This window comes from Poecilia latipinna, unplaced genomic scaffold (genome assembly GCF_001443285.1).
Source record: "Poecilia latipinna isolate Pla-1442-1.1 unplaced genomic scaffold, P_latipinna-1.0 Scaffold1186, whole genome shotgun sequence".
Lineage (NCBI taxonomy): Eukaryota > Metazoa > Chordata > Actinopteri > Cyprinodontiformes > Poeciliidae > Poecilia > Poecilia latipinna.
In genome coordinates this window covers 238,798-262,083 of record NW_015113802.1, presented here as the reverse complement: position 1 = coordinate 262,083, position 23,286 = coordinate 238,798, and the positions used below count along the sequence as shown (strand labels likewise).

At 38.3% G+C, this 23,286-nt stretch overlaps 1 protein-coding gene across 15 annotated transcripts in view; it reads right to left on the bottom strand.

Moving 5' to 3' along the window:
- LOC106960438 (focal adhesion kinase 1) overlaps positions 1-23,286 on the bottom strand; it is a 68,167-nt gene that overhangs the window by 20,064 nt on the left and 24,817 nt on the right. For 6 of the 15 annotated variants that reach the window (XM_015053539.1, XM_015053540.1, XM_015053534.1 and 3 more), the window contains 21 exons: positions 23,146-23,225; positions 21,714-21,776; positions 21,554-21,608; positions 21,121-21,261; positions 20,801-20,878; positions 19,475-19,582; positions 18,184-18,301; positions 17,846-17,876; positions 17,456-17,526; positions 17,056-17,073; positions 16,541-16,597; positions 14,393-14,413; positions 12,184-12,281; positions 11,563-11,647; positions 11,343-11,443; positions 10,466-10,581; positions 10,183-10,283; positions 9,980-10,069; positions 9,679-9,883; positions 2,988-3,099; positions 1,589-2,314 (listed from right to left, as the gene is read on the bottom strand). In XM_015053539.1, coding sequence (XP_014909025.1) covers positions 1,589-2,314; positions 2,988-3,099; positions 9,679-9,883; positions 9,980-10,069; positions 10,183-10,283; positions 10,466-10,581; positions 11,343-11,443; positions 11,563-11,647; positions 12,184-12,281; positions 14,393-14,413; positions 16,541-16,597; positions 17,056-17,073; positions 17,456-17,526; positions 17,846-17,876; positions 18,184-18,301; positions 19,475-19,582; positions 20,801-20,878; positions 21,121-21,261; positions 21,554-21,608; positions 21,714-21,776; positions 23,146-23,225 — 2,475 coding nt within the window. The remainder of the gene's footprint in view (positions 1-1,588; positions 2,315-2,987; positions 3,100-9,678; positions 9,884-9,979; positions 10,070-10,182; positions 10,284-10,465; positions 10,582-11,342; positions 11,444-11,562; positions 11,648-12,183; positions 12,282-14,392; positions 14,414-16,540; positions 16,598-17,055; positions 17,074-17,455; positions 17,527-17,845; positions 17,877-18,183; positions 18,302-19,474; positions 19,583-20,800; positions 20,879-21,120; positions 21,262-21,553; positions 21,609-21,713; positions 21,777-23,145; positions 23,226-23,286) is intronic. The other 9 variants (XM_015053542.1, XM_015053547.1, XM_015053543.1 and 6 more) reach the window with 6 other exon arrangements.

Genomic DNA, 23,286 nt, shown 5'->3' with positions numbered 1-23,286 from the left:
CCTTAAAAAAAAAAATTGGTTGGGTTTTTAAATTTTTTTAAAAAAAACAAAAAAAAAAAAAAAAAAAAAAAAAAAAAAAAAAAAAAAGGGAAAATGTTAGACAAAAATGCGGAACACAAACCGTGATTAACACAGCATAAAAAATTGCATAAATTTGTCTCTCGGGCTCCACAAAATGCTGCAATTTACAGGCAGAACACTCTTAAAGAATAGTAAGATGGATTCCTGCGTTTTATGAACCCATCATTGCACCAAACATGCCCTAAAACAGGCACATAGTTACATAACTATTTAAGAATCTTTAAGGAATGCTGCGAAGCACAGTGTAATTAAGGTTTCCTTTTACTTCATGCATCCCTCGGGGAAACGACTCCACTTCAACACAGACACATCCATCACCGCCAAGGGCAACAGAGAGAGAGAGGCAAACATGCATTAGGAGCTCTAAAAGAAGAATGACTCCTGGCTGATTCGAGCTGGAGAACATCGGGACTGCTTCAGCGTGAAAACCAAGCAGAGGCCTGAAGTACTTCCCCTCCTTTTGTCCACTTAGGAAAACATGCGCTACAAAGTAATCATCTTGACGTGAAGCATGGACCTTTTACAGCCTCTAAAATGAATCATGTAAAAGCGCAAAACACTTTGAATTGTCTGAAAGTTTAGCACAACATCTGATGCCGTAAAGAAAAAATAATTCAATATTCAATCCAGAACATCACTGAATCATCCATAACTTTGGAGTTAGTGGTGCGTTTTAAATTAGCAAACAAAATCACTTCTCCATCACTTTTAAACAGTTTAAACTGTATTCTGTTTGGACGTTTCATGGGTCTTACATTAAGCCCAGTCAATTTAAGGTTTACTACAACAATGACCCTCAGCAAACCAGAAATAGGCCCTAACAATCCAGAGAAGTATCCGACACAGATATAAATACGAGTCACAGTGGACAGCATCTTAACAGCCTGATGGATAAAAGAAGCTAGCAGGGATAAACAAAACCAGACGGAGTGCAAATTTTAATGGTAATGAAGCAATGAGCAAAAACATACAACTTTTCTATTTTGAGCCTGGAATTAATAGGCATGAAACAATTAGAAGAAAAAAAAGAAATTAACAAAAAAAAAGCAACAACAAAGCAGTAGTGTCCATTTAAAAAAAAATTGTGGAGTTAAATTTAAGATAAAAAAAAAATACAGAGCTTCTCATTTGTTCCTTGTCAGATGTTTTGCTTTATATTTTCTATATTTACCTAGAAACTAACCAGTCCAAATAGTAGATAATTTTAAGTTTTTGTTTTTTTGATCATAGTTAATTATCATTTTGTAATTATCAAATCTTTGCTCTTACCACATCAATGGTTGTTACAAAGCAAGTGTTGAATTGCTAAAATTTTAATTGACACAAATAGAAAACTGATTAAATAAATAAATGTTAAAGCACAATACATTATGTATATTGACTTCTTCTGCAGATGTGCCAACTGGATATTTTTACAGGCTCAAAAACAGAGAAAAGCTGCAATGTTTTGAGATTGGTTTAGTTGTTAAGAAAACACATTAGTGCACCTGAACCGCACACCACCTGCCTGAAAGGGTCTGGACACGGCTCCTTCAGAAGATGGAGGAGCTAGCAGCATGTGGGAGGCTGACATTGGACTGGGTGAGCGAAGGCTGGCCGAGGACAGATTACAGGACACTGAAAGGACATCGTCAGTGTGGGGAGGGAAAAGCGGGGCGCTCCAACCTGACTGCACTGCAGCATGCTGGGTCAGAAGGTCAATGGTGTAAGGATTAGTCTGGGTGTCGGGGTGAAAGCTGGGAAAGCCAGGCGGTGACTGCTTATAAGGACAAGAATTTGACCAACTGCAGCGCAGCGAGTCAAAGTTTGGACTGGGTTGGGGAAGGAGTGGAGAGAAATGCCAAGGAAAGGAATGGCTGCTGTTGGCTGGGGCGTTGGTTGTGATGGGGGTCCCAGTGTGGGTTGGGGGAAACCACAAAGGAGAAAATGTCAAATCAGAGTTTAACTTAGATGTTTCCTCAGATAAAGACCTTTTATAAAGAGGTGCTCTTTGTAGTAAAGGCGAGTTAGGCTCAGAACTGGTAGAGAAAAGACGAGGGGGAAAATTCAGAGGTAGCGAGGAGAGAGGTGGAGCGGGTGAGTGGGAGGAAGAGGAGGGAGATGATGGATGAGCGTTTCCAGTGCGGAGAGAAAGCTGAGAGGCAAAGCGCTGGTTTTTTTGGCAGTGATGAAGAGGAGGAGCAGAAATACAATCCAGGCTGAAGGTGGGCTGAAGGGATGGACGGCGGACGGGCTGCAAACAGAGAGACAAAGGTAGAGGAGGAGGAGGGAAAGAAATGGAGCCATGAAAAGCAGAGGTGTGCCGGTGGAGGAGACGGAGAGGATCGAACCACAGACAACCATGTTCCTGAATGTAATATACACCCTTTATTCCCAAGAACATGAATGTGTTGCAATAAGGCTAAACATGAACCATGTCTATAAATGACCCAAACCCTGGAAATCACTTCTCTCAGTCTGCTGAATGAGTTATAAAAAAACATGTTGGCTTCTGATGTAACCCAAAGAAGAAGTTAAGAGATGCTGGCAGCACATGAATCATAGTAATGAGTCAGGGGGAAGAAGCTGGAGAAACAAAATGTAAGGCGGAGCAATGAGGGATCATGGTAGAGTTAAAAAAATATATTGATTGTAACTGAAGACCGTTACATTTGACTAATCTATTAAAAACCGAACCTTGAAATGTCTCCTTGAAGAAAACTAAGCAAATTTTAACAAGGAATCACACACTGAAAAAAACAAGACATCACTAAGAGAAATAACTTTAAAAGTGAAAACTTGGTTTTGAAACCAAGACCGTCTCACACACACACACACACACACACACACACACACACACACACACACACACACACACACACACACACACACACACACACACACACACACGTGTATCGCCATCTTACTTTGGGTGGAGCTTCATCCGGCCCTCCTGAGTCCCAGGAAACGGTGACCTGCCGCCTCATCTCCATCCTGTTCCTCTCTTTCTGCTGGAGCTTCTCCTCCTCCAATATCGTGCTAAGAGAAAATATAGTAAAAATAAGAAAGTTTTTAATAAACACATTCCATCAACTTAAAACAGATATATTAACAAATGTGAAGCAGCGTAAATGTCACTGCAGAAAACATGCCCACTCATTTTCATACTGCTTTTAAGTTGTTGGTCCTTAAAGAAATCTATGTATATATAAATACATACAGTAAAGGTTTACAGTAAAATAAATTCTATTAAATGTTTCCATTTCTGAATTTTTTTTCTTATAATGCTCTGTAAAATTTAAAACATTAGAAAAGAGAAAATTAAATAAAAATTAAATTAAGCATTTGTCCATTTAGCATTTGTTTAGTTAGCTCTTTTAGAAAATGCGATATTTTCATAATTAGCTCAGAATAACTTCCAAGTAAGATCACCCTGAAAGCAGACAGCAAGGTGCTACACGAAGTCTCCAAAAACCCTAAAATGTCATCATGGGATCAGCAATATGTTATTGCTGATATGAAGTAAATTGTTTGAACAATCAGAAAGAAAATGTACAAGTTTCGCTTTCTAACAAGTCAATTCATCATTATCCAGTTCTAGGAAAGAAACTTCATACCAACTCTAAAGCAAGGAGGTGGAAGTGTCATGGTTTGGGGAAGCAGCAGCAAGACGTGTTCAACCCACGTTCATTAAATCCCCTGTGAATATTATCAGGTTTTAGAGAATGGTAAAGGGGAAATGCGAGACCATCCTGGAAAAAAAAAACATTAAAGTGGAAGCAGAATTGAACCCTTCAACATGACAATGACCTAAACACACCAGTAAATCCACCAAAGACTGCATGAGAAGGGAAAGTCCAAGCCAAAGACCAGGTCTAGAACTTATTGAGGTAGTGAAGAGTTAAAACAAGTAATTTTATTTAAGAGCTCTTTCAAACATTTCAAAGCTAAATGTGAAGATTTGGGCAAACTTTCCTCAGACAGATGTAGTAGATTTCTACGAGAAGCAAATACTACTGGCTCCTAATGAACAGTGTCCTAACTTTTTTTAAGCTAGAAAACCCATTTTTGTTGACATCTCTTATTTAATAAGTAAAAATGAGATCATACGCCAATAATATATATACCATCGGAAGTAAAACGGTTTAAGTTTTCAATTGAAAACGTTTCAAAAATAAAAGCTAAATTTGTGTATTTACCTTGCAGCGCTCCCAGGACCTCCGCAGTGATCCGGCGACTATTTAAATTCCTATAGCTATAATACTTCACCACCCAGTTTTAATTCTGACACAATTGCTTCCAGTATAAGTAAAACCGCTACGTAAACTCTGTCAGTAAAATTGCTCAAGAACTCACTGACTCACTTAAAATTAGGCAACATCCCACGCCTTCTCACGCAGCTATTTCAGCTCACATGAAGAAGCCAAAAGATACCACACAGAAATTTACAGTTTTCCAGAGGAAACGGAGGCGAAAGCAGCACCAAACCGTCAAAGACGCTGACTTAGAGGCGCCGTCGGTTCCACAAGAGAAAGACGTTCTGTTGTCAACTCAAGCTGAAGTGACCATTGATACAGACTGCCGATACCAGCCCACCCTGAGGGCAAGAGATATTTCTGGTAACATCACCGCCCTCCTGTCCTTTTGTCTCCTGTGGAGTATTTGTGTGCTGTGCCACCTGTCCGAGTCAATCTCCTATATACGGCCTTTTCTTCCATCACAACACAATCGCTCTTTCGTACAACTAAATGAGAGCACAAGGCAGTGAAATGATCGCAATCTTTACCCATAATTTAACCTGAAGAACAACACACGGACAGAAGAGCAGATTTAGTGTTTTTACTACTTCACCCATTATAAAAATTGGTATTGAGAGTTTATTCTAAGAGGTTAAAACTTCTGTTTACTCTGAAAACAACACTGTTCAAATGCGGAGGTTTTTAGAAATGTATCATCTAGAATAATACATTTTGACTGTTAGACGCCGGGTCACTTTTTTAGTTAAATTTTTAAACTTAAAACAGTGGGATTTCCCATAAAAGACATGTTTTTAACAAGTTAACGGGACAGTATTTTCTGTGTTTGACAAATATGTTTATGCAGTTAATTTCTCATAGGTTGAACTTTTTTTTTTTTTAATCGCAAAATTCAAGAGGCCAGCCTCTTTTCCTTCACCTTGTAATCCACACAAACATGTATGATGACGATACCATCAGCAGCATATGGCAACTTCAACACACACAACCAAGCAAACCCCCCAACGACCCCACCCACGCTGATCCACAACACACAAGCACCTGGAATAACACGACTCCAGGTCCGTTTGTTGATGCAGGATGGGATGACCTGACTGCTCAGGTTTAAGTTTTTCTGCAAATGGTTCAAGATGTCATAAAAATGTAGCTCTTCAACTCACTTTGCTTACATTGAGATTCACTTCAAGACCGGCTTTATGTAGATGTAAAAAAAAAAAAAAAAAAAAAATAAATATATATATATATATATATATATATATATATATTGGTGTATTGCTATGAAGTGCAGTACAAGAACAAAAGGTATTATGTGAACCATTATATTTAATGAATAAAAAAAAATAAATGGTGATGTCTGAAAAGAAGACAAAAAGATTTTTTTGTTGTTTTTTTTTACAGTAAACAATTGCAGTCAATTTACTCAGGAAAACAAACAGCTCTCAAAGAGAAATCATGCCTGTGCAAGAGACTACTGAAGAATTTAACTTGACAATCTTCATTCAAGTTAATAAAAATACCTTTCTCTCTTTGAAGCAAACTCAAAAAGGTTTTTTCTTTATTTAAAATGTAAAAGAATCACCACTCAAGTAAACTGAACTCTTGGAACTCAAAAGTCGGATTATAAAGCTAAAGGAAAATCAGAAAAATAAAACTGTCAGGCATAGACAGAGTGTTCCTATCTATCTGCCTTGTAAGGTCGTTAACACACTTTAACCCTTCACAATCTAACACCAGATAACGCACTGCTACTGCGAAGTGATCTGATTTGATCACCATGAAATAAAATTACAGACACCCTTTAAGAAAGCAGTTTCAAAGTATAATTTATCAGTTTCAACTCGGATAATGATACTCCAGCATTGGGAGCCTCTGTGGTCTGGCTTTGGCTCTCATAGTAGAGGACTACATTAATCCATCTGGATTTTACCTTCATTTATTCTCGCTGGTAAGTTGTAACTCCTGGCAGCTGCCACCTGTGAAAACACCCCTTTTTCTTGTGGTATTCGCTGAGAGCTGCATATTCGGTTAGCAAGGCCTACAACTGATATTATGATAGAAAAACCCGGCAGACCAGAGGTAACCCAAACGCTTCACATGTACAATATTCTCAGAGTCGCTGCCAGCGGCCACAATAAACGTGATCAATATTGATTCTCTTTCCAAACCACAAAATCACTCACAACTGTGTGGCCGGGTCAAGATGTTTTTCAGTCAAAGCTTCATTTTGTCCACTTACCACCCGGATGAAAAAACCTCATCCACAATTTGTCCTTAGTCTGGCAGAAAATGAAAAACCAGACATATGGCTTATGTTATAGCACTAAAACGATTTTCATAAAGTGAAGGCCTGTTGCTAATAAGAAAGAGAAGCAGATGGCAAGCAGAAGAGACTGCGTGTCGAAAGATGGAGCTGTACAGCTCATCTCTTTTTTAAAAATCTACTTTTAACAGACAGTGAAAAGCAAAATATGTCGTCTATCTCGTTTCTGAATACTGTGTTTTCTATTGAGAGGGCTTCACTCGCATGGAGATTAAATGACGGACATCTGTTTTGCCAGATAATGTTCAAAAATGCAGGAAATTATGTGGCTGCAGAAAATAGGCACCTTCGAAACCTTTTCGTAATATTCCTCTTCAGTGATTAAGAAAACATTTTTTTTAGCTATTAAAACTTTACATTTATTTGAAATGTTTTACTGGGAGAAATGTTGAATTTGGTCCAATAAAAGGTAGAACAAAGTTAGAATATGAAAAAACCTCTTACACTTTGAGTTCTTCTCCTCAGACATTTCCTTGTTTTTTGTTTTTTTTCCTTGGACTGAGAGATGAAACGTAACTTCCAAAAAAACTACAAGTGTTTTGACGCGTTAGTGATTTTGACTTGGTGACTAATGGTGGTTGGGGAAAGCTCCACCCTAACTGGACTTCATCTCAAACCTCTTCCAGAGTACAGAGAAAACATGAGTAATTGTTATTTTTAGTTTAAAATGTGAGGTCACAAATGTCTCAAATTACTACCTACATACAGCATTTTAAAATGACTAACACTTTTTAAACAGTACTGAATGGCTTTGATTTTTATGCTAACCAGCAAGCTGATTTTCACAGTTATCAATATAATTTGAAAAATTATATCAGTTTGCAAAATGAATATAGATTGTGCCCCATCTTATTTAGAATGTGCATTATTTTTTATTGAGCTAATGTGAAACATTATGTTTCTAATAAATGCGAGTTTTTCACCCATTACAATGACATTGACAAGGGAAATACATTGTATTGGCTGCTGCCAAAGAGAGCAGCTGAAACACAACACATTAAAATTTGGAAGCACAAAATTTAGGAAGCAGAAGAAAACCCTTTTTTTATTTTTTATTTTTTTATAAATCTTTTGTGCCTGATTAACCGGAAGAGCAATGACACAAGCTATGAGCAAAATGATCAATGATTAAGATCATTACAGAGAGTAAACTTGTCAGAGTTAGCCGACTTCTTTAAAGCCTGCAGCTGTACATGTCAAGTCTAGTATGTCCTAAAAGAACAAAAGCAAAAACATGTATGTGACATTTAGAAATATAAATATTCTCTCAGCAGAGTTAACTTTGTGTTCAATGTGCATTACGGCTGAAGATACGCCAAGTGGGATAAAATGTCTATCGCTGTCAAAATAACCCCCCAAAAAAAGAAAATGTAATTGCTGGTAGAGAGTTAGCTAAGTGGAACACCATTACAATCCTAATATGGACCATATGATACAGGCCTAATTGTTAATTTCATGGCACTTTGAAGCTAGTGTGTACTCAAGCTCATCTAGCACGACACACTGATTTCATAACTTTAATGTAGAATATAGGATTAGGATTTGACATGGGCAAATTCCTAATCGCACCTCAGTTGGAGCATAACGTTGCTAATTTTAGGCAAGTACTTTATTCTCTTAATATCTAGAAGGTAAATGCGACTTTTTAAGGGTTTGCTGCATTCTTAGAACAGTAGAGAACGGTTCAGCACTTAGGTTGTTATATCATGATTAAAAATAAGCCTTCTGTAACATTTTTTTAAAGGTTTTTTTTTGGCTCTAGTGACCTTTATTTAAAAATGCTAAGACAGGAACGTAGGTAAAGAGAGAGAGAGGGAAGACATGTGGCAAAGGACACCAGGCCAGGAACCGAACCTGCGACGGCCACGTCGAGGACTAAGTCCTCCATATGTGGGATGTGCTTAACCTCTGCACCACCTCAGCAACCTGAAACCTGCTCGGTCTTATCTGATCACAACACGCAGAGGCTTTGCTGTGCTGACAGAGAACTCCTCTTTCCAGGTGAATCTCGTCACAAAGCACTGATGCGTCATCGGCTAAGAACGTAAAGCATGATCCAAGTTTCAGGAATAAACTTATCTCTGTCATCAATAAAGCTCTGTTACTATGGCTACGAAAATATCATTAGACCAAACAGTAGGTTCAATACAGTTTGTTTATGTCTGCTCGGTGAATAAGAAGATCCTCGGGATCAAAACGCAGGACTAGTACAGTCAACATTGTCAGTCACCACCTGAGTAAAAATCCCCCATCTGCTTTTAGGCCAGGGAGATTATTTTTTATGTGGATTAATCTGGGAAAGAAACCAAGAAAGTGTCACGTTTTCTGAACAAGTGCTTCTTCAGGAGCACAACAATGTTATTCATCAGCACTTTGTCACAGCTGGAGAGACTAATGGACATTTTTAACTTCATTAAGTAAGACAACAATTTCTAGTAATTTTTTCCGTGTAGAGAAAAAGCTGCTCCTCGTAAACTATGTCCAGAATCATTTATATCCTGGGACTATTTATGATCACTAATGCGTTGAATTCCAGCAATGCAGAAATGTTGGGCACAGCTGTAATTTACTCAGAAATGCAAAACCAGTCAAATGAAAATATACAAGAAATATAGTTGGATGTTCAGTTTCTCTCCTCTCTCCTTGTTTCACTGAAATCACACAGAGAGTGACACCTGCTGTTAGGAAAAAGTCAAGTGCTTTCATTTGGTTAACATTTATTGCGTTTCTTTGATCAGCAGCTTTTCTGGTGGAGTTTCTGTTTTAGAGGGAGGGAAAAAAATTTGTCAAACTATAAAGAATATCAGGAGGAAATCTCCCGACAAGTCTTTAATCTGAAATTTCAAAATAGATGTAAAAATAACTAAACTGTAAGAATAGCACTGAATGCAATTTCCACAACACTTGCAAGCGAACGTTTCTTCATTGAAATTAAAAATCTTACATTTCCCTAAACAACGCTCACACACACACACACACACACACACACACACTGGCATAATCAACATGAAAACCGCAAAATAATCCAATTGACTGCAGTACCTGAGTTGTGTTTTAAGTTCATTGAATCGTGGCCTCTTGCTGGGATCGTACGACCAACACTTTGTCATCAGGCTGTACAGGGTCGGGGGGCACTGAGGGGGCATGGCCAGGCGCTCGCCGTTCTCTATCCTGCCGATGACGTCGTTGTTCTTCACGCCCTGGAAAGGCTTGATGCCGTACATCAGGATCTCCCACATGCAGACGCCTGTGGAGTGAAACGGACACGTTGGCTGTAAACGCCTGCAGCTTCACAGAAACGAACCGCGACGAGGAAAAAGGAGACTGCGGCTTTTAAGCGTACCAAACATCCAGACATCGCTGGCTGTAGTGAACCGTCTGAAGTTGATGGATTCTGGAGCCATCCATTTAATGGGCAATTTACCTTTAGATGCTGCAAAAGGGGAATAAAAGGAAGCATTTACTTTAGGTTTCAGTTTGGTTCTTTAAACTCTTATAAAATAACTACAGAGTAGTCAGTAAAGTGCCTCTGCTGAATTCAGATACCTTTATAATAAGAGCTGTCCTCCATGTATCTGGAAAGGCCGAAGTCCCCCAGCTTTACACAGTCGACGGTGGAGACCAACACATTTCGCGCTGCAATGTCCCTGGAGATCAAAAAACAAGATACTCACATATTTTTCAGAAGGTTTTTAGTCACACAAAGATGTATCTGTGTTCTAGTAAATAGCACTAAAATAGGGACAGTATCTCTTGTAAATTGCCTTTTGTACAAGACTCCTGCTATGTTATGGTTGGTTGTGCTGCTTGATGATAATCTCGTTTGTACCTGTGTACGAAGCGTTTGCTCTCCAGGTACGCCAGTGCTGTGCTGAGCTGATAAGAGTACAAGATGAGAGTGGCCAGGTCTAGACTGTACTTCCTAACCTGGAGAAACGACCGCAACTATGGAAAACAGAGGGAGAAAAAACAATCACAAAGTATAAAAGCAGAAGTTTAAACCACAAATAGGAGAAAAGAGACAAAATAATTATGGGACAGAAAATAAGAAACCAACAGCAGAATGCCTGGCTCTCAGTAGTGTACACTCCCTGTTAAAATACTAAGTTTTTGTGATGTGAAAATCTGTCGGGGCGTGTAAAATTAAAAAGAAGTTCTGCACTTTTTGCCTCTAATAGATTTCTTGTCAAATTTAAAAGGAAATTGATTATGGTCCTTTTTCTTTCATCACAAAAATCTGTTTAAGCCTTTTTAGCAGTGGTGTATAGATTTTTCTCACCCACTTAGTCACTTAATCTCTGTTTGCATTATTTACAGAGCTTTTAGTAAACATCTTGGCCTTTCAGTAAAGGCCATGATGTTACAATTACCCCCCATTCATCTACTGAATAATTCATACTGGAATGGTGCAACAGATTTACCTGTTAACAGTAATCAGGATGCTTCATTGTAATCAATAGATCCTGAAAACATTCAGAATCATTTTTGATTTCCACATGATTTAACTCCGTAGAAGTTCATTAGACCACATAAAAAAAAAAAACTGATCGTTTGATTCCAACGATCGGATTGTTTTCAGATTTATAAATGCGCCGTCGCAGCCCCTCCACATGTGCAGCACAGCAGTAATGAAAAATTAAACAAGGAGAAAGACAAGAAACACAAATTGTTGAATCATTAATGCAGGTCTGGCTTTTAATCATTACCTCCCCAAGTGTGCAGAGCTCCATGATGATCCACACCGGATTCTCTGTAATGACTCCCATCAGCTTCACTATGTGAGGATGGTCAAACTGACGCATGGTCACTGCATAGAAAACGTCCACAGATATTCCAATAAACATTTACTGCCCTTCGTCTGCAAGAACTTACTGCTAAAAATTTTATATATATATATATATATATATATATATGCAAGGATCTTACAGGCTTCCTGCAGAAATTTTTCCCTGACGCTGTCTGACGTCGAATTCTTGCACGTCTTCACCGCCACAGACAGAGCTGGGTTCTCCTGTGAGAAGTACAGCGTAGAAAAACCATATGTTGCAGTAATACAGTAGAGGCAATCAGATACAAATGCTTAAATTTACAAGAAAACTGGAAAAATACGTAGTTTTATACTTGGCACGTGACATAAGTAAGTAGGAAATTTATTTTAAAGGTTACGTCAAACTTTTCTATTATACTGATCCGACCTAGACTTTAAAATATCATCAACCAAACAACACTGACATAGTATCACACCAATATTACTAGTATTATTACAATTGTTTTAGAATTTCTTTCATTCCTATGAAGCAGAAAACCATCCAAACTGTGCCCCTGTGACTCGGCTTTACTGTAAAACAAAACAGTTTCACAAAAAAACTTATTTTGCAATTTGAGCTTGGGTACTGTCAGGGATAATATGAAACAAATGTGCTAGAAAAACACTAAATGCAGCAATTAAACAGATAACAGAACAGTGTATCTCTCCCCCCAGATCCCCCTTCTTTTATTTGAAATAGGAACAGAAGGTGCAATTAACATAAGATGGAGGATACGCACCTGGCTGATGTAGACTCCTTGGTGGACATCTCCAAACTGACCCTCACCGATGCAGCGCCCCAACTCAATGCAATCCCGCTGAATCTCGTAGTCCCGCGCTACACACAGACAACGCACACATAGGTTTGCACACCAAAAACAATACAGAAACACAAGAACATTTTTTATTTACTACCCTCTCACACATTGATCTTCATTTACAGAGCGTTCACTTTCCAAGCTTATTAGAGTACTTTACCGTGCGTTTACGTTCATGCTGCAAGTTAAAGGAAAAAGTATCTACATCTAAGCACTATATACTGTCATACAAATTTAAGCAGTATGTTTAACTCGGTTCAATTTGAAACGAAAGCATAAACAAATAAATGACGCCATCTGTGGACCACGGTCGTCATATTTTCAATTTTTGATCTTTTACTCTGACAAGCTTGGCTTTTATCGCACTCAGCACAGCTTCTTCTGAGCAACATGCAACAGCAGCATCGGCAAAACACAGCGACTCATGCCACATAACACAGATGACTAACAGCCAATAAAACTCAACGTATGGCGCTGCTCAGAGGTTTTTATACACTCGTGGCATGAATGTCATTCATTTGGCCTTTTAGTAATCTGCTTGTACTGGTCTGTTTCCACAGAGGACTCATCAACATTAAGCACGACAAAAATTTACTGCTGCTTACAGGGGGAAACTAATCTCTGGTGGAGCTAAATTGAGGTTTTTGCACCCAAGAACACTGAGCCACGTAAGCATGGAGGTGCTAAAGGTTTGTTTTCCTGCCAGCGGCACTGATGCATTTAACAAATTGAGTGAAATAATAAAGAGGGCAGACTATCTCCTTATTTTAAAGCTTGACTGTTTGAAATTTGGACAGGTATCAAAACTCTCTGATAGCAATTCAGATAAAAATCCTCAGTCTGTTGGGAAAGTTTCGCTGCTCACACCATCAGGATCCTCCCGAGAGTTTCCTTTCTACTTCTGCCTCATGCATGATCAGGAGACGTTGTTGCAATGTAAATTACTCAATTAAACTGCCTTGGCTTTCTTTGATAGGTCACTTTTGTATCAATTGACATAATAAACTGAACTTGAACTCTGGATTTAACTCAATCTGTCTGTATGACCGAGTTGAATTTGACTGTTTTTGTAAATAAATCTGTCTTGTAAAATGCTGTGATAAATTCAAAATTGTGGGTTCATTTCCTGTTTTTCAAATTCATTAAAAGTTGCACGCTGTATTTTAAATGAGTTGAAATCACAAATGGAATGCCATTCATGCCCAAGAACATTGCATATGTAAACCTCTGACCGACGTGGAAAATATAAACATAACATTTTATGCTGATTTAAATAGAATGGAAAAAGTCAGGTGGGATGTGTAATAAATTAATAAATCATTGCTGGCAAGAAATAAACTTATCAGGCTCATTTGTGTATAAATGTGTATCCTTGTTTGGTCAGTCAATCTCTTGTATTGTAGGAAAAGAGGACTCAATGTGAAACTCAGGCTGTTAAATGCTGGTGGTTGGCTCTGCCCGACCCGACTTTGTCCACGTTATCATCACATGAATATTACATGAAGCTACAAATGTCCAGTTACAGAAATCTCTTCTTTTATGATAATTACTACAGTTTAAATGGGACTTTTAGAAAAAGCAGATTCAGGCAGTAAAAAGCCTGGAATGATGATGTGCTAAACGTGGAAGTTGCATTTACTGCACATTAGTAAAACTGTTTATTTTAAGGCACTAAAATGGTACCATTATCTGTGTTAGTGGTCCATGTGTCACATTCTGAAATGTGTAAATACGTGAATTCACCTAAACTTTTTGCTTCATAAACTTTCCAAAAGGAAACACCCCAAATAACCTTCCATGATCAAATTATTCGACTTTTATGTTCTACAGGAGTGCAAACATTTTATCACATTAAGTTACCTTTGGCTTTTTTAATGATACTGTGTTTTTTTTTTGTTTTTTTTTTAAACCAATGAAATGCAAACAAGGCAAACAACTGGATCCAAGTTCTGAAGCTTTCACCAGCTCAGCCAGAACTGATAGCACAACCACACATCAACACAAGGGGGGAAGTAAAGTACAGCTATAGGAAAATATCACAGGTTTTATTTTACTGGTGCAAGCAAACAAAAGAGGGTCACAACAACCACCAAATGAAAGAGTCATCAACATGGTGTGTTCCAATCATTACCTTGATCTAGTCCATAGTATTCTGGGAAAACGGGTTAGGTATAAGAGACTTTGTTATTTAGATCAATAAGACAGTGACATAAATTAGGCAGGGGCCTGAATGTAACAGATTACTCTGGTTCAGAAAATAAAATTAACCTGTTCAAAAAAATATATATCTATAAAAGTTTTGCTGAATGAAAATCTCAAGAATTTCTAAAAACAAAAACAAAAAAACACTACTGATCCATCCTGGCTTAACAGAAACGTACTGGAGGCGTATTTAAAAAAAGAAGGCCATGTTTTGGTTGTTGCATGAATATGTCTACAATATCCAGACAACATTTTATGGCAGGTTACATGGGCAAGTTTATATAAAAAGAAATTGCTGAATATTTTCACTTTAAATGTCAGCAACTTCCTCTCACATCACACATTAAAGTTCACTCACCCATCTTCTCTGCCTCTCAATGTTGTCCATCAAGCATTGCATAGGCATGAATAAATCTAAACCCAGAGGTCAGGCAGCACACAGCAGCCACAGCAAGCTCACATCACTGCCTTATCTCACTAAAAGTATGAACACTGTCTGAACACGGAGAAGAAAGCAGCAGGATGGACAACGGTTTTCCGAAAATGTTGACTATAACTCAGACACTGTGTAGTAATTAAGAAGCTGTTTTTAATGAGTATATACTCTTGTATACAAACCAATCTATAAAAACAGATTTAATGAGTAGGACAACAGGCAATTGATGTTTTTGAAAAGTTATCTGTGGAAGCAATTATCATCACTGAAAAATAAATAATGTTATAATAACAAGACATCCCTGCCAAAAATGCACAGCAGTCAATATCTGAGCAATTTTTGTTGTGAACTATTAGAGTAATAAATGAAAAAGACACTAAACACGGTACCTATGGGACATTAAATAAGTCAATGCAACACCCTCACATTTCAGCAGCACTGGCATCCTATACTCAGCTGTCAAAATAAGTAACCGTGTCTCTGTTTCCAGGCAGGTTTACGATTTAAACAACTACAAAAAAAAAAAGCCGATTCTGTGCTTCAAAATGTTAGCAAAAGTTCCATAATCCATCACTGCAGCATTACCAGACAACAGATTTGTTCTGGGATTGCTGTGCAGAAGAGTTTCACACTTTTTCTCAAAATTGCACAAACCTCCTTCACGGCCCTGGGAAAACAAATGTTTTTCTACCACCAGGGTTTTCCTCATTGATGTGGAAAGCAGAGAAAACAATCTATAGAAAACAAAACCAGGTCACAATAGGTGGAGCAGAGTAGCTCATGGTCCATCCATGCACATTCATGTGCAGAGAAAAAAATTCTGTTTGGGACTTTTAAGCATCATTCGAATATGGGAAAACTTTCTATCAGATGTGCTGACAAAGAGGATTTAAAGTAATTCTGTTATCAATCCAATACACTCTTCACCATTTTCATTCTCACCTCCTTCTCATTACAAAACGCCATGCAGTGTCTTCAGTTAGAGTCACAAATACAAGTTGCATTTAAGCTACAAAGACAACACTGAACTCGGCACCAAGTCTATGTGCAAATGGTGTTTGCGTTCCTCCCTAGAGCTGCTGATCTCAGTGTTAAGGCAGTGGATTTTATTGGTTTGTTTTTTACTTTGTGGTGTTGAGAGATGGCTAACTGCAGCACTAAAACTTGAATTACAAAAAACTAGACAGCAGACGTTATAATGTGGAATGAGTGGCTTAGTGTTAAATCTTAAATCAGCAGTCGATGTGTAAAATATAGTTTCATTCAAAAATTAAGCCGGATTTCAATTCAGAATTATTCAGAAGCGTTTTAAGGTCTGTATTAATTAAGTAAACACTTTTCATTTTCACTTATGAAGTCAGGACTTAAAGAGTTGACAAAATGATTGATTTAGTTTAAATATGGATGCTGTTTTTCCTGGCTTTAAGGCAGAACATGCCAAAGGTCCAACCTAAAATCTCAAAAGTTAACAGGTGTTCAAATTAAATCAATCATTATATACCATTAAAATGAGGTTTTTTCCACACAAGTCTCTACAGACCTATACTTAATTAATTTCCAAAACCTTGAAGTGATGGACAGCCCCTCACTGGGTAAACACATCAGCTTAATCAACAACATGTAGGAGAAAGGCCTACTTACTTGAAGGCATGGTGTAGGTGTCCTCCTCATCGATGATCTCAGCGTAGTCGTCTGTTTCTGCAGAAGCAGAGTCCATTCAGGAACCACAACCAGCAAACATAGTCACTCGGTTGGTGACAAAAATCACAGAACTAAGCTAGGTTGGATCAGTACTTAACATCTTCAGGGTAAAGAACCACATCAACAGATTGTCACCACACCCAACTCCAAGCACATGCACATTTATACGCGTTTATGTACTACTGACCAGATCCCCACTTTAGAATGAGTCACAGTAGTACAATAGTGAGGGAAACATACAGACAGACGGCCAAGGGGAAAGGGGAGGGTTGGAAAGTTTTGTTTTTTTTTCCTTTCCACAGAAACACACTGAAGGCAAACAGACTGAGTCATGGGTCACAAAAACATTCACAGGCAGAGACCAAGATACTGCACAAACGTCCAGCACGCTAAATCAAAACAAGATTTATTATGCTGCTAAATAAAAGAAGTTAAATACAAAGAGTGAGGTTTACCATCGCCACTAATGTGACCTGCAGAAGACGCATGCAGCAAAAAAACCACAAACAGGAGCAAAGAGAGAGAAGGGTTAGTTTTATAGTCAACATGAAAAAAATAATTAGTCACGCAACTAACTGATACATTTCTAAAGAATTCAAGATGGTTTCACTTCAAACTGTAAATGTGAGTCAGTCAGAGGTCAGCAGAGAGACAGAGAGCAGAGAGAGTGGCAGTGACTAAAGCCCTCCACAGACACATCTGGTGAGACAAGGACTCTTCTCTGCACACACAAATGAAGCTTTATGGAGGAATCTGGCTCTACACACGTATCTATGAGCCCCTCATACAACTCTGATCACATTGGGTCATTCATGACATTTAAGGAGAAGCTGTGTGACTGGCTGGCATCGTTACCTGACACGCAAACAGCCCGGGTGCGTACGCCATCCATCCGCTTCTCCATCCGCTTCTCATGATTTGAAACTCTGCGGCACAGATTTTTCTCATATTAAAAAAAAATAAATACTGCATTGAACGTAAACAGCTGCAAACAGGTAAAAGCCAATTGAAATGTTGTCCAATTTAGGTTATGAATCAGAAAATTATGAAGCCAAATGAGAGTTAATGTATTAAAAAATTACTTTTATGTAATGAAAAGAGCCATACGACGGAATTGTTGAAATGAACAGAAATAAGTGTATGAATTACTCTGTGTGTAATAATTATATATGTGTGATTAAGCAATAAATTATTTTTTCTGTAAGATTTATTGACATGCATTTCTACAACCAAGAGCTTACTCACTTTGGTATCGAAGGAAGAGCTCTGTCTCCCTCTGCAACGAACAGACAAGCACATCAACAAGAGTGAAACAACCTAAAGTGAGAGCCCAAACTTGACTGCTGTTTCTATGAAGCCTCAGCTACTTGTAGAAAAGGTGCACAGGCTGGTTATTATTCATAGTGACGAGAACAGGCGGGTCATCAGCATTAAATGACATCTGCTGGAGGGTTCTGTGTTTTACAACAACACACTTTTTCGCCCCCTCCTTTTATTTGAACCGCAGCAGCATCGAAACAAAAACCCCCCCAAAAAACTCAGTAGTACATCAAAATACAAAACTATGTAGCTACTCAACATACCTTTATGAACTCTAACAATGAAGGAGCGCGTAACCGAGGAGACGAGACGACAGTAACCGTCAATCAAGTCGGCCATGTTTTCTGCTGTATTCAGCAACGCTGTCGTGACAGTGAGGGGCTGCAAACACAGGCGAGGGAGACAGAAGGATCAGTGTAAGAGCGGGACAGGGAGCTGCTTCACAGTGACACAATGAGAGCTTCACTGATAATAATGTACCCTATCAGAGTGTGTGCACACAGCCCTGTGCCAATACTGCAGCAGTGATGCACACATGCAGCATCCGGCAGCACAAACAGGCGCTCTGAAACCCACGAAATTAAATCCTTATTTAATTTCTAATGCAAACTTTTATACTATTCGATCAGTATTTTTATAACTTTGTGCAAGAGGAACCTTCTCAATGGTTAGTGATTTTTAAGTATAAGCGCTTTGTTGATAAAAATCAGGGGAAAAAAACAATGCTAAACCTGTTAAATAGCATTGCAAGTCAGCTGGAAGGCAAACATTTTACAGGAACAGATTCTATTATGGTTTTCTACCCAACTTTGTTCTTGGTTCAACACATTTGCTGTGGTATCATTAAAAATAAGTAAAAACACACTCAAATATTTTGATTGAGCAGCAAAGTTGTATTTCTAAAAGTTTAGTTCAGCCAGCTAGATTGTAATGTTGATCTCAGCCAGGTCAGGACTCTGGAATGGTACAAATTATTTTGAAATTAAAGCACATGAGGTGATGTGGTGGCGCAGGGGTTAAGCATAACCCGCCCTAGTTCTCGACGCGGTCACCACAGGTTCAATTCCTGGCCTGGTGACCTTTGCCGCATGTCTTCCCCTTTCTCTGATTACCCTACTTTCCTGTCATAACACTTTTAAATAAAGGCCACTAGAGCTAAAAAAAAAAAAAAACCTTTAAAAAAAAAGAAAAGAAATTATAGCACGTGTGCTGAATATAAATAGGTCTTTTTCTATTTCAGAACAATTTTGTTTGCACATCATCTAATATTGGTTTGTATATTAAAACTGAGATGCACAGAGAAACAGGCTGGTAAATGAAATCGACGATTCTCTGCTATTTTTGCCTTACTGGTGAGCAGCACATTGGATACTCAAAAAAGAAAAAAAAAAATCTAAATTGCTGCCAAGTGGCAAGGAAAAAGAACAACGATTTGTTATTTTACTTGAGGTGTTAAAAAAAAAGTCAGCAGAAGCACTGAAGCAAGAAGCTCCTCAAGGACTGGATAAACAAACAAACAAAAAAAAAAGGATCAAAGTGAGCGTATACACGTACCTCTGGAGCTCCAGCGACGTTCAGCTGAAGCATCCCTTTCCTGTCCTTTTCTTCCAAAGCAGAGTATTGGATAGACTGGACTTGGTTAAAATTAGCTAAGTGTGTTGGCTAGGGAGTGAAAGAGAGATGCATTAAAATCCTAAATATCCACTGGTTAATTATAAAGAGCAATACAATTGTAGAAAATATGCATGGCAGGTATTTGGATGGGGAAAATGTTTCCTACTTTTCTAAGATTCTGTGGTGTTTTTATCCCTGGTAGTTTGTCAAATATATGAAGTGAAGATCCCAAGGATAGAAGTAACACACCAGACTGCTGCTCTGAGGAGTTATAGCCTAAACATACCAGTGCAACTCATGCTGCCATAAACGCATCAGCAAACTTTTGCCAAATATATAAACCAAACCGAAGCACATAAATCTGCAGAGGGTCTCCGATGTTAACCCTTATCACAACAGATCACATTTCCTTAAAAGCTTTCCCTCCCACTTGATCAACATTAGGTTCACTCAAACAAGTGCAAGTAAAGTCTCTTGAGACCACTGTCCACTTAATATGTATTTGTATTTGCCTCAAGTTTCCAGCCCAGTACTGCATTGTAAGTAAGTGGCATGAGTAAAGTAGAGGTGAAAGAGAAGATAAGTCAGAATCAATCATAATCAGGCCTCTTAGGAAGCAGGGAAGCTCTTAGCTGTTCAGCTGAAACTGGATCCTTTGTATCCAAAGCACAGGCGATAACGCCACCACTCTATTAGAAGATCCATATCAAGATTTTTTTTTTTTTATGTTGAGAGACATAATACATAAAGAGAAACACAAAAGAAGTTGATCTTTTCAGTGGATCTGTAGTGATTTCTATATCACCTCCAAAGACAGGAATGAAACAAAAAAAAGCTCAGATCTCTGAGCATCTGAGTGACCAAGACAGAAACTCAATGCACTGATAAATCTAAAATGGACAGCATCAAAGTGGTGTAAATGACTTGCTAAAATGAAGAGAAAGTTATAAATCGGCATACGACCCTAATGAAATTCTGCCGTTTTACCAGTGTTTCACACGGTTCAGATATGAACCAATTTTTAAAGGTAAAACAACAGAAAAATCTCACATGAAACAGCATCACAGGCATTTCTCAAACTTGAGACTAAAAGTGTGGAGCGTTCAAACCCAGCAAAATCTGGCAGAGGGAGACAGACCACTAGATGGCAGCATAATCCATGACAATTATGGCCTCCCATTAAAAGCATCCTCTTTATTAATGTTCAAGATCAGAGAAATGACAGACATCAAATTTGTACAAAGATCGATCCGAGTGCATACTCACAGTTGAGCCCTTATCTGTGAGGTAGCTGATTCCTTCCTCTGGCCCTATTGCCAGCTCTACTGATATTACCCAACTAGACTAAGGAGGAGAGGAAAACAAGGCAATTACAAGAATTATAATTGCCTCTCTATGACTTAATATAGGGTGGAAACACATATTAAGTGTCAAGTATCAATACTTTCCAGATTTTAACTTTCAGGAAGTGAGGAAAGCTGCTTTACTATGGAAAATATGTACGTTTTTTTTACCATAAACAGCCATATTGTATACTTCTGAATGATAAAAGGCACCATAATGTGCCTGGAGAACAGGAACCTTACCCCTAAAGCACATTTGAAGCACTCCTTGTCAAAGGGGTAGATGGGAGTGATAATCTCAAAGAACTTGTGGATGCTCTGCTCATCGTTGAGGTTAGCAAACTGTTTGAAGGTCTGCTGAATCTGCTTACGAAGAGTCTTGGCCTAATGGAGGGAAGATGGCGGGAAGAAAAGAAAGAGAAGCAGAGAGAGTGAAGCCTTTCAGGAAGGAGGTTGGTTCAGAGCCAGCAGAAGAACAACACACGTTTGACAGCACAGGCTGTGAGTGACAACAGCAGGTTTAACTTAATTCCACACAATCAGATAAGCAGAAATCCTTTCAGTCATCACGCCGGCTCTGCTGCCAGTCAACCAAACAGCCTGCCAGCTGAAATTCCAGATACACACTAAGCCACTGATAAAATGTAATGTAAACAGTTTTTAAGCATATTCTCACCTTTAGGGAGTCCAGCAGACTTTTAGGGAAGAACCGTCTCAAACCCACATCCTTCCTAGAATGAATAAAAACAGTTACACCTTTGCAATCACACACATCGTAAAGGATAACACAATTGAGTTCAGTGACATGTGATCAACAAGAAAAAAAAAAATCTTACTCTAGTAGCTCATAGTTTGATTTCTTATCAAGAGCATTTCCTGGCATCTCTCTGAAGAACCTCCTGCATAATTCACAGGGAAAACACACAGAAATTAAAGTGATATTTTTATTAAAAACGTCATTTCGTAAGTATGAGTTTTCACATTTTGCTACCAACACAGTAGTGCATAATCCTGAAGGGAAACGGAAAGGATTAATCCGTTTCAAAATCAATTCTTTTCATTAATCAAATACCGTTACATTTAATCCAGTGCAATCAGCTGTCCTCAGAAATCAATTGATTAATACATGAAGGGGAGTAATTTAAATCCAGTAACAACCTCACTGTTTCAAGAAAGCCACAAGAAATCCTTGGTAATGTTCAGCACAAGAAACTTTAGAGGATGCTGCAAACATTGGGTATCAAGTGCAAAAGTTTAACTTTTTGGCCAACATGGAGAAAAACGAATACAGCAAATCACTCCTGACACACACACACACAATGTAAAACATGGCGGTGGCAGCATCATGCTGTGGGAATATTTGTCTTCACTAGGGACAGGTAGGTGGATCAAAAACATATACAACAGAATGACATAGATCAATACATGTGTGTTATTTTAAACTGTCCTAGTCAAAGTCCAAGCCTAAATCTGATTAAGAATCTGTAGAAATATTTGAAAATTTACATGTGATTGCACTATTGTGTAAAGAACAACAGAACAAAGTTTTTACTCTAGATTGGTAAAAACTCCCAACATTACATGAAACTGTAGTGCACAGAAGGCTGGTTCTGCAAAGTCGACGCTTTTGCATCATCCGTCAAAATAAGAACGCATCTGAATACAAACTGTTTCAAAGATGAACAGTGAATGAATGCCTCAATTTCAAATTTTCAACTAAATATGAAAGCTTAGGATGTTGGTAGTGAGCCAGTCGGCAGCATTCTCCTGTTAGCGGAAGCATATGCTGGACGCGCTGCTGAAAGATGCAGGTTTTTTCTTCCGGTGCCGTTTTCTGTTTCTCCTGGGTCAGACGCAAGAAGCTGCCAAGGCTACATGTGCTTTCACTATCCCCCATCATGTCACACTAATTAATGCCTGTCCTAGAAAAAAAAAAAAAACTGTTTATTGTGTTTAAGATTTATTTTTCGCATAATTGTTTCACTCTACGATACCTCTAGGAATGTTATAATGTAGGATTAATGACTATAATGCTGAAAATAATAGTGATTGTGAATGCTGTGCATCATTTGGCAGGGTGTGGGTGGCATTTTAATCTGCATTATTTTAAGTGGGGAAACATAATTCCAGACAAATATTCATGATGCAAGCAGCCTGTTCGAACAAATTATCTGTCGTTGAAACGTGACAAAATGTGAAAATTCAGTGGTTGCAAATACTTTTGCTAAATGCTGTGGAGTGAAATGATTCGACTGACATTTCTCTCACCTTATTTCCAAACAGCCTAGTTTCAGTGCAACATCTTGATCCACCTGGTCAGCTAAATGTTGCATATAATCACTTTTCACCTATAAAAAAAAAAAAAAAAAAAAAAAACAAAAAAAAAAAAAATTTTTTTAGGGGGGGATA